This window comes from Mauremys mutica, chromosome 11, assembly GCF_020497125.1.
Source record: "Mauremys mutica isolate MM-2020 ecotype Southern chromosome 11, ASM2049712v1, whole genome shotgun sequence".
In the NCBI taxonomy this organism is placed as follows: domain Eukaryota; kingdom Metazoa; phylum Chordata; order Testudines; family Geoemydidae; genus Mauremys; species Mauremys mutica.
This window is the reverse complement of record NC_059082.1, coordinates 35954205-35966740: the sequence shown is the minus strand read 5'-3', so window position 1 is coordinate 35966740 and position 12536 is coordinate 35954205. Positions and strand designations below refer to the sequence as shown.

The following is a 12536-nucleotide window of genomic DNA, read 5'->3' as shown; positions in this document are numbered from 1 at the left end:
CAGCTTTGTATAGCAAGGACCTATATTGGGTCGGCAACCTTTCAGAAGTGGTGTGCCAAGTCTTCATTTATTCACTCTAATTTAAGATTTCGCGTGCCAGTAATACATTTTAATGTTTTTAGAAGGTCTCTTTCTAGAAGTCTATAATATATAACTAAACTATTGTTGTATGTAAATTAAATAAGGTTTTTAAACTGTTTAAGAAACTTCATTTAAAATTAAATTAAAATGCAGAGCCCCCCGGACTGGTGGCTAGGACCCGGGTAGTGTGAGTGCCACTGAAAATCAGCTCATGTGCCACCTTCAGCACGCGTGCCATAAATTGCCTACCCCTGACCTATATTAAGTCCACTCAGTTTTTTAGTTGCTTTTATTTCATTATATAATCTGATCAGTTCAGTAAGATGTGTGAATCTTTCCTCTAAACATATACCTGTTGTCAGAAAGTACATTTACCATAATTAGTATTTTGTCTCAATTGCTTACACTTTGAAAATAGGACCCTGTAACTTTTACATTTTATATAGTTTTGTAAGGTAAAACATCAAATCAGAGGAGTAAATCAAGAAAAAAATAACTTAAAAGAAATAGCTTTATGAAATTAGATCTATCTTTGAGCAAACCCCTTTTTAAATCCAAACCCCCTTTAAAATCCATTTCTTATGAAAACATTCCAAGAAAGGAAATTTCTTACCTGCTAATTATAGATCTGAGAATATTGTGTTAAAGTAGATGTACTACATGCTTATTCTGATGAATTATATTTCATTTTTTTTATTCATTCTATTGTAGTTTATAAGACTTATTGCCAGATCATTCAACTGGGAGCCTCTCAAAAAAACATAAAAATGGTGCCCTCATAAGAGCGCTGTTTCTTCCTGTCTCCACCTGTTGGAAGGGGCATGTAAGCCAACTGTCCGGGCTGTATGAACAGTTCTTCAGGAAAAATAGTTAATGGCTAAACTTTTCCATTTCTGTTTTCCCAACCAATATCCCTTATTTCAATCCTGTAATAAAATTTCGATTAAAATAAGCAATGGATAAAAACTAATAACACCAATATTTGTTGACTTTACCTGCAAACTCTAACCATATTTGAGCTGTATATAAAAGTGGTGTATTTAACTTCTAGATGATGTCCTGGTTTTCAGAAGTGCTTAGCACCTTTGGAAAGCAGTCCATCCTTGTGTAGAAAAATCTCTAGTTTTTCTGTTGCGTGCTTATATTTGCCAACTTTTAAATTGTATCTTCAGTTCTTTCCTTCAGTTAGAACCGATGGAAATAAGTATCAAATTCAGTACATACAATTTAGCAAATTGGTTTAATTCATTAATTGTTCCCCTCATCTATCTTATGAGTGTAGTACACTGTTGTTAGCACACTACAAGCTTGGCTGCTTAAATATTAGAATAATATATCTTCCTAAAATAGTTATTGCTGATTAAAATAATTGTTTTCTTTACAGGTAAGTCTAAATGGCAAGTAGGTGGAAAATCTAAGAGAGTGACTCATGGAACACACAAACCTACAAAACAGGTATATATGTTGAACTTTTCAGTTTTGTTTTAATTTCAGTTACATCATATAAATGTCATGAAATAGAACTAATACACCATTTACTCAATAATGTGTGCGCATACATGCATGCATGTGTGTATATAAATAATATTATACACACTTGACTTTTCTTAAAAGAACATTATTAATGTTGCAAAGTTAAGTAAACAGAAGTTGGAAAATGCCACAATGAAGGTTGTCTATGCAACCTTAATTTGGCTCCCATATGCATTATGAAACAGTCTTTAATTCTTCTTCGAGTGATGTCACTATGTATATTCTACATGTGGGTATGCATGTACGCCATGCACCAAAGTCCGGAAGTTCTTCAAAGCAGCATCCATTGGCCTGCACATATGCAGTAGCTCTCCTCGTGCTCCCGACCAAGAGTATAAGAGGTGGTGTAGGTTGACGCCTCTCCAGTTTCTTCTTACCACCGTGTGGCCTGAGTTGGAATCATGTCCCCCTTCACTTTGTTTCATAACGTATATAGAAAACATTTGTCAATAGTTACATTATTAGATATGTATTTAGCAGTTAAAAAGTCTATTGAATAGTATAGAATATTTCTTTCTCCCCGGTTTCAGATTGGTAGCCGTGTTAGTCTGTATCAGCAAAAATAACGAGAAGTCCTTGTGGCACCTTGGAGACTAACAAATTTATTTGGGCATAAGCTTTCATGGGCTAAAACCCACTTCATCGGATGCATGGAGTGAAAAATACAGTAAGGAGTATATATAAACAGCACATGAAAAAATGGGATTTGCCTTACCAAGTGGGGGGTCGGTGCTAACAAGGCCAATTCAGTTAAGGTGGAAGTGGCCTATTCTCAACAGTTGATAAGAAGGGGTGAATATCAAGAGAAGGAAAATTACTTTTGTTGTGCTAACGAGGCCAATGCAATCAAGATGGACGTCAGCCATTTCCAACAGTTGATAAGAAGGTGTGAGTATCAGCATTCTGAATACCAACACTGAATACAGAAAGATGGTATTTTGTTCCTGTGAAAGGGGCTGAATTCTTATTCTCGTCCTGCACCCAACTCTCTGGTGGAACAGGTGACTGTTGAAAGGGCTAGGTCTCACTAACTTTACATATAATCTTGAGGCATACCTATGATTGACCAGTAAGTTACTAGTTTTCAGTGAAACCTCAATAGGCATATTTTATACAAAGATTAGCAGATAAAGGCTCTAAGAGATTGGACCTCCTGGGGAAGAAAGTCATCTCCTCCACAGACCTGCAATTTTCTGTCACTGACTGCCAAGTGTTGTTAGCAAAATACAATTTTAATACCTGTTCTAGGCTTGCAGTCTTCACAGACAGGCTTTCCACAGAGGATGGTCCAATTTCAATCTTTTTTAGATGAGGGAAAGCTAGTGGCAAAGGTAGCTCTTCAGGCTGCAGTGGATGTGGCAGAGACAGCTTCTAGAAGTTTGGCTAATCATGAGGAGGGACTCCTGGCTGCAATCGTCAGGATTTCCTGGGGAGGTCCAAAACACCATCCAGTACCTTCCTTTTAACGGGTCGAATCTCTTTAATGAGAAAATGGATGAATCCCTGCACTCACTGAAAAACGTGCACCTTTTTACCAGCGCAGCGCCAAGCCACCGTGCAAACGTCAGAAGATTCAGAGGTCTTGCTTATCGGCCCCCCTCTATTGCCATACCCTCTACTCACTGTCAACCACCATCCAAGAGACACTTTTGAAATGTGTTATAACTTATAGGCATTCATAAAAGATCTTATATGATACACTAATATTGTATTCAATTAGTTGCTTCAATTGCTTATCACTAGAGGTTCAGCCCTCCGTCTTTATAGAGCTGTAAACCTTTTAAATGGATTATTTGAAAGGTTACCCCTCAAAGTAAAATTTATTCAAGCAGTGAGGAAGGTGGCATGGAGTCTGCTGATGGAAGAAGCTTCATACTCTTTTTTTTCCCTCCCAATTGTGTTTGCTAGAATGCAAATTGCTGTGTTACTGCTATCTTCGCCCCCCCAACCCTCTTGTTCAGATGAACCTGTTTACTGCTTATATGTAAATTGGGATAAACATACTCCCTGGTTCAGGATAAACCTGTTTAACAACTTTTGCCTAGGCAGGGCTGTCTGCTTTTGAACATGTGCTAATAACATCATATAGGTGGAATTCATAACTTTACATATAATGTTGAGTCATACATATAATTGACCAGTAAGTTATTAGTTTTCAATGATACCTCACTGGGCTTATTTTGTACAAAGAATATTACAGTAGTTTGTAGGGTATGAGTAAGGGGGTGCTTTGAGTCACATGGCACCTCCGTGCCAAATTTCAAACCCCTGCTCCAATTCATGGAGGACCTAGAACTTTTCAAAGAAAAGGTCACTGGAATTTTTTAATGTTAGGAGAACAATGCATTTTTCCCTAGCTTCATATACTCTGAAATGGCTGAATCGATCTGGCTGAAAATTTCCCCCAAAAGTTCAGTCCGTGATAGACACTTGGCAGTCCAGTTAGTTATAAGCAAAAACAGGATTTTACAATGGAAAGTGTCAGGCAACATAAATAATAGGCGGTGCTACTAGCTTTGCCTTTGATATTGAACTAACTATATAACAATGTTATATTCACAAAGCAATACATTTCGGCTTCTCATCATTTTTGATCTTTTTTAACTGTTCCTCTTCTTTGATATAACAGTTTTAGCTTAACATTTTGATCTGTAAGTCTGGCAGTCTTTGATATTATGCATCACAGGAGATGGTATAAAGGAAAAAAAGAAAAATGTTCCTTTTTTGTGTAAGTGATAGATTATTCAGTTTTTAATATAGTAACTTTTCACCACATAAACTGTGTGATTTGTGATACAAGGAATATGTGTTTCTATTTCAAATTCAGTTTAAAAAGCACATAGTTTTCAAAAAAGACAAAGGATTTATTAAAGTGTTTACAAACACCTGTGTATGATTTTGTTATTTGGCAAACACTTCCACTGTTGAAAATAGATAAAATTTTGTTTATAATAAGGCTTTAAAAAAACACTGCATCTTATGTATGGTCTCAGACCCCTTACTCTCTTTAATACTCAGTAGAAAGCAAGGGCTCTTGCAAACACCTTTTGTTTGTAGCTTGACACACGTGAATAATCCCATTGAAATAATTGGCATCCATGGGACCTACTTGCTTGTTTCATGTTAAGATGCATGATTGTTTTCTGGATCTGAACTTTAGTATACAACTAAATTGCTCCAAAGTGGATGGGGAGGATGAAGGGTTATTATCCTGCCTTATCCCTCTCCAAATTGGCCTGTTTTAGAGAGGGGAGCATATTGCACTAGGATAGTGCAGTTTGCAAGCAAGGGAACTAGGGAAGTGATTGTCTTTCCAGAGGTAAACTCCATTCTGGAGTACACACTTGGCCAGTGCGACTCTGCATTACTAGCAACGTGATCCTAGCCCTGAAAATACCACCTGGTCAAAAGCAGAGAGTTTTGCAATGTATGTTTATAAGTTTTAAACTTATTCTTAAGAGGTGTAAATTTAATAAAATGGTGGTGCTGCAGAGTGCTTACATATTTGACTATAGTATTGAAAAACCTTCCCTCAGCCCTCTTTTTCTTGTTATATTTATTTATACTCTTCAAAAATAATGTTAAATTTGTTTATTCAACTGGAGTAAAAAAATTGCAATTAAAGATTTAGTTTAGCAATTTACTGATATTTTATTAAAAATAGTGGTACTTTTGCTGATAACAAGCATTAAATATTTGTACAGAACGTAGTCATCATTCATCTACAACCTTGATAGTATTTTTGCATTAGAAATATTCAGGGTCATGACCATTTTAAAAATAAAAGTTGAATGTTGTGTTTCACTGCTGAATAAAGGTGGTGCCAGTAGTGCTATGGCAAAGTTGGTTAACAGCCTGTTCAGTTTTGACCCTTTTCAAGTAGCTAATGGAGAGTAAAATACCAAACATCAGATACAATTGGGGTTCTTTCTTAACAGTTGCCACTCAAGGGAGAGGAAGGCAGATATCAAACTGTGACAATTTGAAATGTACAATGTTAGAACTGACTGGTGCCCGGGCACTTAAAATAACCTTTCCATTAACTTCCACTGTCTACGCTTAGCTATAGTTGTATCCACAAAAAATTTGTTGCCCACTTTATAAGATAACTGATCATATGATGGAACCTTTGCTGGCATAACTGCTGTATGATTTTATTGTTCTAATTATGTAGCAGACTTTATGGTTTGGATAGAAAAACAGGCGTCAGTTCTTGCACAATAATTATACTGGTTGCATATGTTTGTCTATATCTGAATTAAATTCATATTATAACATTAATGATGATGGGTAACTGTAGAAGTTACTCAAATGTTATAACCAAGGGAATCGTATCTTTTACATTGTGTGCATAGAGTGTAAGTGCAGAAGATATTCTTCTACATATTTATTTTTTCTGTTTTCTTTAAAGTAACAAAACAGCATTTCACTGTCATAAAGGGGCAGATCTACCTCTCATTGACGTCAGTGAAAATCTGGGAGTAGGATTGGGCCACAAGTGAAGATCAGAAAGATCTAGGCTGGTTTTGTACCACAGTGACAGAGCGACAGGAGACTTATTTAAGCTTCCCTTGGCCAAAGAGGCAGTCTCCTTCCTGAGCCACTAGAGATCAGGCAAATCAATTAAGTGATATACTTAAGTTTCCAGAGGGATAGTAAAAATACCAAAGTGTCCAAGTGAAGAAATTTGGAGTTAAAGTTTAAAAAACAAACCAAAAAAAACCCTTAGTTCAGAAAGTTAGAATGTCATCTCAGTAGTTCAAAAAGCCTAATTGCCAGAAAGCCTAGAAAGCTCATTAAGTTTCCAACACCAGCCTTTCTGTTCCCTTATTCTCACTTCTTTCACTTCATGGTGGGACAACCCCACTACTTGCCACATGGAAAATCAAGTCTTTTCTCTTCATAATATGAATTATAGGGTGACCAGACAGCAAGGATGAAAAACCAGGACAGGGGGTAGGGAGTAATACAAGCCTATATATGAAAAAGACCCAAAAATCAGGACTGTCCCTATAAAATTGGGACATCTGGTCACCCTAATGAATTATAATAGTATTTCAAAAGAAAACAAAAAAAATTAAAATTGTATCTGCATTTCTTTATCTATTTTTTCCTAGTGATAATTTTAAATGTGCAGTGTAGTTGTAGCCATGTCAGTCCCAGGATATTAGAGAGACAATTTGGGTGAGATAATATCTTTTATGGGACCAACTTTTGTTGGCGAGAGAGACAAACTTGGGAAGAAGAATTCTGTGTGGCTCGAAAGCGTGTCTCTTTCACCACCAGAAATTGGTCCAGTAAAAGATTAATTACCTCATCTACCTTCTCTCTCTAAGTTTAAATATAATTTATACTGGGAAGAGTCTTCTAAAAAATAATGAAGAAAAATGTTGTCTCTCTACATCAGGGTGGATATGCTTTTAAATTGAATTGATTTAAATTATCATTTAAATCATTAGTCAGGAAGACTTGCTTTAATCATGGATTTCTACATAAAAGTGCATTCTTGTTGGTTGTTATAACCTTAATATATATTCTTCACAACTCAGAGACAGATGTAGGTTTCATTTCTAGAAGGTACACACTATACATGTTTAAAGTAATTATTTTGAAAACTTTTCAGATTAGTTTTACAGCTATATCAGAAAATGAATGATTGTTTGGTTATTTCATTTATCAAAGGTAATTGAAGCAGATAGTTCACCACCCAATGACTTCATAAATATCTCCAGTTCAATAGGTTAATCATTAATATTTGGAGGATTTTCTTGCCATGCTGTATTAGGAGGAGAACATCACCAGACAGACATTTAAATTGTTTTATTTAACTAAAACAACAACATTATGTATTCTGGATTTTTTTCTTCAACAGCAAACTTAGTATATTTTAAGAAAATAAGCATATGAATTTTTGGATTTAGTTAAACATTCAAGTTTTTTTAAATCAAGTTTGTTTTTGTTAAAATTGTTTTTAACTAAACTAGTTAAATGAAATATGTTTTTTTTTAATTAAATCGACTATGTCAGCCAGGTCATCATGAGAAACTTAAAATATTGGCTTCTGCAGCTAACTCAGTTGTCTTCACCTTCATTTTCCTGTTTGTTCATAATCTGGAAAAGAAAAACAAGCTTTCCTGCTTTTTCAGGTCCCAAATGATTTATCAATTTGGAATGAATTAGTCCAAAGGAAGAAAATATTATTTGTATGCTGGCAGAAGAAGCTATTGTTGTTAAAAGTGAGATTATCACTTCAACAGTCTCTGAATCCAAGTGCTTAAGTGACTTTGACCAGTTCACTGGTGTGACTTTCTTTAAAACATAATCAGGAAACATATATTTCTTGAATGGTTCACCCTTAGCTCTGAAGTTTATTATAGTTGGCATTATGGAGGGATGATTGCTGGATGTCCATGTCATAGCCAACTCCTCTTCTTCAGCAGTTAAGGTTTGACCCGGGTACCGAGTATTAAGAATATTTGCAAGAAAATGAGCTGGAGATAGTGCTTGTCCCATTCGTTTTTTGTAATGCTTGTAATTTAATGCTGTCATTGCATATTTCTCTTTTTAAGATCTCACTCAGTACCTTCCAGATTTCAACAGCATCAGCAATAAAACAGCTATTTCCCTGTATTTTGTTCAAGGCTACAGAAATAGGCTTCAGGGTACTCCACATGTGTTCAGCATTTCTCTTAAGCCCAATGTTGAGAACTTTGGCTGTGACAGTGCCATCTATTTTTTCATGATTCTCTTGACAAACTGTCAATCAGATTAGGCCAGTTCTTGATATAGTGCTCAAAACAGTCCACTACTGAGTTCTGTCACATGTCTTGTGGGAGAGTTAGCTTGGTTCCTCCCACTTTTTTCAAAGCAGCTACTGCAAAGTGGTTGTTATGGAAGTATTTTGCAATTTCAACAGCACTAGCCTTTATTTAGGGGACACTGAAGTCTTTGGCTAGGAGGTGCATCAAATGAGCACTGCAACCATATGTTATTAGCTCTCTTCACTCTCTCTTCTAAATTTATTCTCATCTTGGATACATTTGCAGCATTGTCTCTGACCAAGCTGCATACTAGACATTTGAATTTTTTTTCACCGTTTGTTATAGCTTTTACTGCTACTTCTTGTAAGTATTCTGCTGTGTGTGCATTTCCTGATGTATCAATTGTTTCTGTAAGGAAGACATTCTCTTCTTCTGTTGTCACACAAGCACATACAACAGGATCATTGTGGACATTGCTCCACCCACAATTTCACCCTCTAGGCCTTTTGGACACTGTTCAATTTTTCTTTCATAAACTTTATCCGGCAATTTGCCTGCGACATTGGCTCTGTTGGGTGGACTGTATCCTGGTCTTAATGACTGAACCATGTTAATGAAGTGTGGGTTCTCAATCATATGGAAAGGAGAGTTTGTTGCATAAAGAAACTGGGCAATTTTTTCATCAATTACCTTTTTTTGTAATCTGCTTGTTCTTATCATAAACTTTTCTATGGTTGTTTCTGGATGATGGAGATTATTTTTTTTCTTTTTGCTACGGGTGATATACTGTGGCTATGTGAAATAAATGATGTGACTGAAACACTATCATTGGCAGATAACTCTGAAAAGATAGAAAATGATGGTGATCTTGAAGGTGGATAGTCTTCAGAATCCTGTATGTTGAGGATGGTTTCTCCTAAACAAAATACGTTAATGCAGTTATTTAATTATTATTACCATACTACTCATTTAGTATTACTCATTGCATTCACTGACACTCAGTCTACTTTAAAGGTGAAATTGTAAAAGGAAGATGTGCCTATTTCAGCTATTTATTTTTTATCACAACTGGATCTAAAATGTTAGTACCATAGAGTAACAACTATATTTTTTGCTCAAATATGAGAATTCAAGAATAGCCCAGAAGGAAGACAGGCAGTCCTTAAGAAAGAAGTATGAAATAAAAAAAGTTACCAACCTGAAGATCCTTCATGTTCAGACATGTTTCTTTCATCATCTTCAACACAGCTTCCTCCTGAGAAGGAACACTTCTCATGATGTTGTTTCATTTGGGCAACCAGGCCTTGCATTTCTTTGTTGAACTGTTTGCATTTTGCATGCATGCCTGTCTTATCCACAGGTAGAGGAACTTCATTAAAATATTCCCAAACTGGGTCTCTTTTATGGCCTGCTGCCATTATAGGTTTTCCCCTCTAGTGAGAGAATGGTATGGTAGATCTCAAATCAATGAAGCCTATACTCAGAAAGACCTCAAGACTTCTGGAATATGCTGCTCAAACAGTTTCACTTTTGTTTCTACTGGCAGTCCCTCTCTTCTCACATTTATCTTCAGACTTTTTCTTCTTGTCCAGATCTATTCCGCCCCCAACAATCTTCTATTCACTGAACTTTTTGAAACTTTGCACATTTAGAGAGAGGTAAGGGATTGACTCTGTGTACACAAATTTGAAGAGGGACAATATGGTTGAAGTCTGTTATTTCTCCATATTGTTTCTATATATTATTTATTTATTTTAAAACATTTTTGCTGTTAACAAGCATGTTATCTCTGGAGAGACAAATCCACAGTTTGAGAACTGCAAAACTAAGCATCTCTGATGGTATATTTTAGACTTAGCAGTTAGTCCTATTGGGTAGATGGAAAGATTAAGCTAAATAATCTATACAGAAGCCCCTGGAACCTCATAAAATCGGGTCCCTAATCCATGAACTGTTGGAACTCATTTACAAAACTTTTCTTAAACATTACATGAATATATTGTCTCATACTACAGAATTAGAATTTATAATCCCTGTTCCGTGATGAGATATCTTTGAACTATAATGTATCTTAATTAAAGTGATCTTTAGATAGGTTTTTTCCTCAAAAAGCATTTTATCAAAAAAATCCGATTTAAAAAAAAATCAGATTCTTTTGATTTTTTTTAAAAAAATCATTGGTTTTTATCCGCCCTCCTCTACATACAGTAGAACCTCAGAGTTACGGACACCTCGGGAATGGATGTTGTCCGTAACTGTGAAATGTTTGTAACTCGGAACAAAGTGCAGTTCGGACTCCAGATCCAGCAGCTGACACTCCAGGCTAGGCTCCAGCAGCAGCTGAGCTCCCTCCTCAGCGCCCACAGCTTCCTTGCTGACAGCTTCTTGCCCTGGGTTGGACTGAGTTTGCAAGCTTGTCCTCCTCCCGCTGTGGGGGGGAGAGAGAGAGAGAGAGAGAGAGTGTGTGTGTGTAAAAACAGTGCATCTCCCTTTCGGCCTGGGGAGGGGCAGTAAAAACAGAATGTCCCCCTCCCTGCTCGGGGCGGGGGGAAGGGGATGAAAGTGACACCGATCATAATGTTGTGCCTGCTCTGCTGGCTCCAGCTGCTTTAGGCTGGCAGCCCCAGCATCTTCACCTCCTAGCTGTAAGTGGCTGCCCTGTGCTTGGGGGTGGGGTGGGGACAGGCAGCCCAGAAGTGCCTACTGTTAAGATGCAGCACAGTACAGGTTTTTTTTTTTTGTCCTTGCTGCTGCCTGATTGGTTACTTCCAGTTTCACATGGTGTCCGGTTGACTGGTCAGTCCGTAACTCTGGTGTTCATATCTTTGAGGTTCTACTGAATTTGTGTGTAAGATGATTCTTTTAATCTGGGTTTAAAGGTCTTTCAAAAAATTAAACTGACATGTTTAATTTTTCATTATATACAATAGTAATGAGTAGGCACTAGAGATTCTTTAAAAAGTACACTACGGACCCTGCAGACTTCTCAGAGATTTAAATATTTGTAGTACATGTAAATTATCCAACAATTTTAAAATTTTAAAACTGAATAAAACAAATCTGGAGTTTCTAGACCAGGGGTTCCCAAACTTGATTCGCAGCTTGTTCAGGGTAAGCCCCTGGTGGGCCGCGAGATGCTTTGTTTACCTGAGCGTCCGCAGGTATGGCTGCTCACATCTCCCAATGGCCTAATGGCCCCATAGTCCAATGGCCACGGTTCGCCATTCCTGGCCACTGGGAGCTGCAAGCAGCTGTACCTGCGGCTGCTCAGGTAAACAAAGTGTCTCGTGGCCCGCCAGGAGCTTACCCTGAACAAGCCGCGAACCAAGTTTGGGAACCCCTGCTCTAGACCAGGCTGTTTTTGAGATATGACATTACAGAAACACTTTAGAAGATAAAAAGCACTTGTTTATCAAACTTGCTTTTCAAATCTTTTTTCCAAAGAACCTCACACTTCCAGAATATACAGTTGTCTGGCAAGTGATCATATATGAACAATTTCAAGCAGTAAGGATGTCTACTGGGGTCATTTTTGGTTGACCAAATACAACTGATACTCAAAATACTCAAGAAAGATAAACCAATAAATGAACGCTAAATGTAGCACATGTATAAAATTCAGAGATAAATATAAAAACTGACTCCAGTGCTCATCGTAAAGATATATTTAAAGATGTTCATTTCAATTACGTGAAGTTCATTGAACCTGTTTTATGACAATTCATTCTTTATGTTCACAATCTTTGCTGAATGTGAGAAGAAGCCTAATCACCTTACCAAAGTCATGGCTTTTATAAATGCAGACTGCAGAGAGTAAATGCTGTTGTTATAATATAACCATTTATGACACTGTAGTTAAGGTTGTCATCTTTTCCATCATAAACTGTACTTTAAAATAGTTGTAAATTAACCATAATACACTTTGGTCTAAAAGTTTATGTGCAGAGCTAAGCTAAGCTTTTTAAAAAAGAACAGTTTGAACAAAATGTGTGACTGTTTTTATGTTTTAGGTTGGAGAAAAGTTCTAGTGGTTTCAGATTCCTTCTTACATTTCTACATAGGGTTCAAATTGTTAGTGGCACAGAACTGAAGACAGTACTTCCTGGGTCACATAATCTGTGTGCACATGCTGGCTATGGGATTTTTTACAAATTGAGATAC

At 36.7% G+C, this 12536-nt stretch overlaps 1 protein-coding gene across 2 annotated transcripts in view; it reads left to right on the top strand.

Annotated features, from left to right (window-relative positions):
- The window catches only part of SCAPER (S-phase cyclin A associated protein in the ER), a 340257-nt gene that overhangs the window by 33026 nt on the left and 294695 nt on the right, over positions 1-12536 (top strand). For both annotated transcript variants that reach the window (XM_044979453.1, XM_044979452.1), the window contains exon 4: positions 1466-1536. In XM_044979453.1, the coding sequence (XP_044835388.1) occupies positions 1466-1536 (71 nt within the window). The remainder of the gene's footprint in view (positions 1-1465; positions 1537-12536) is intronic.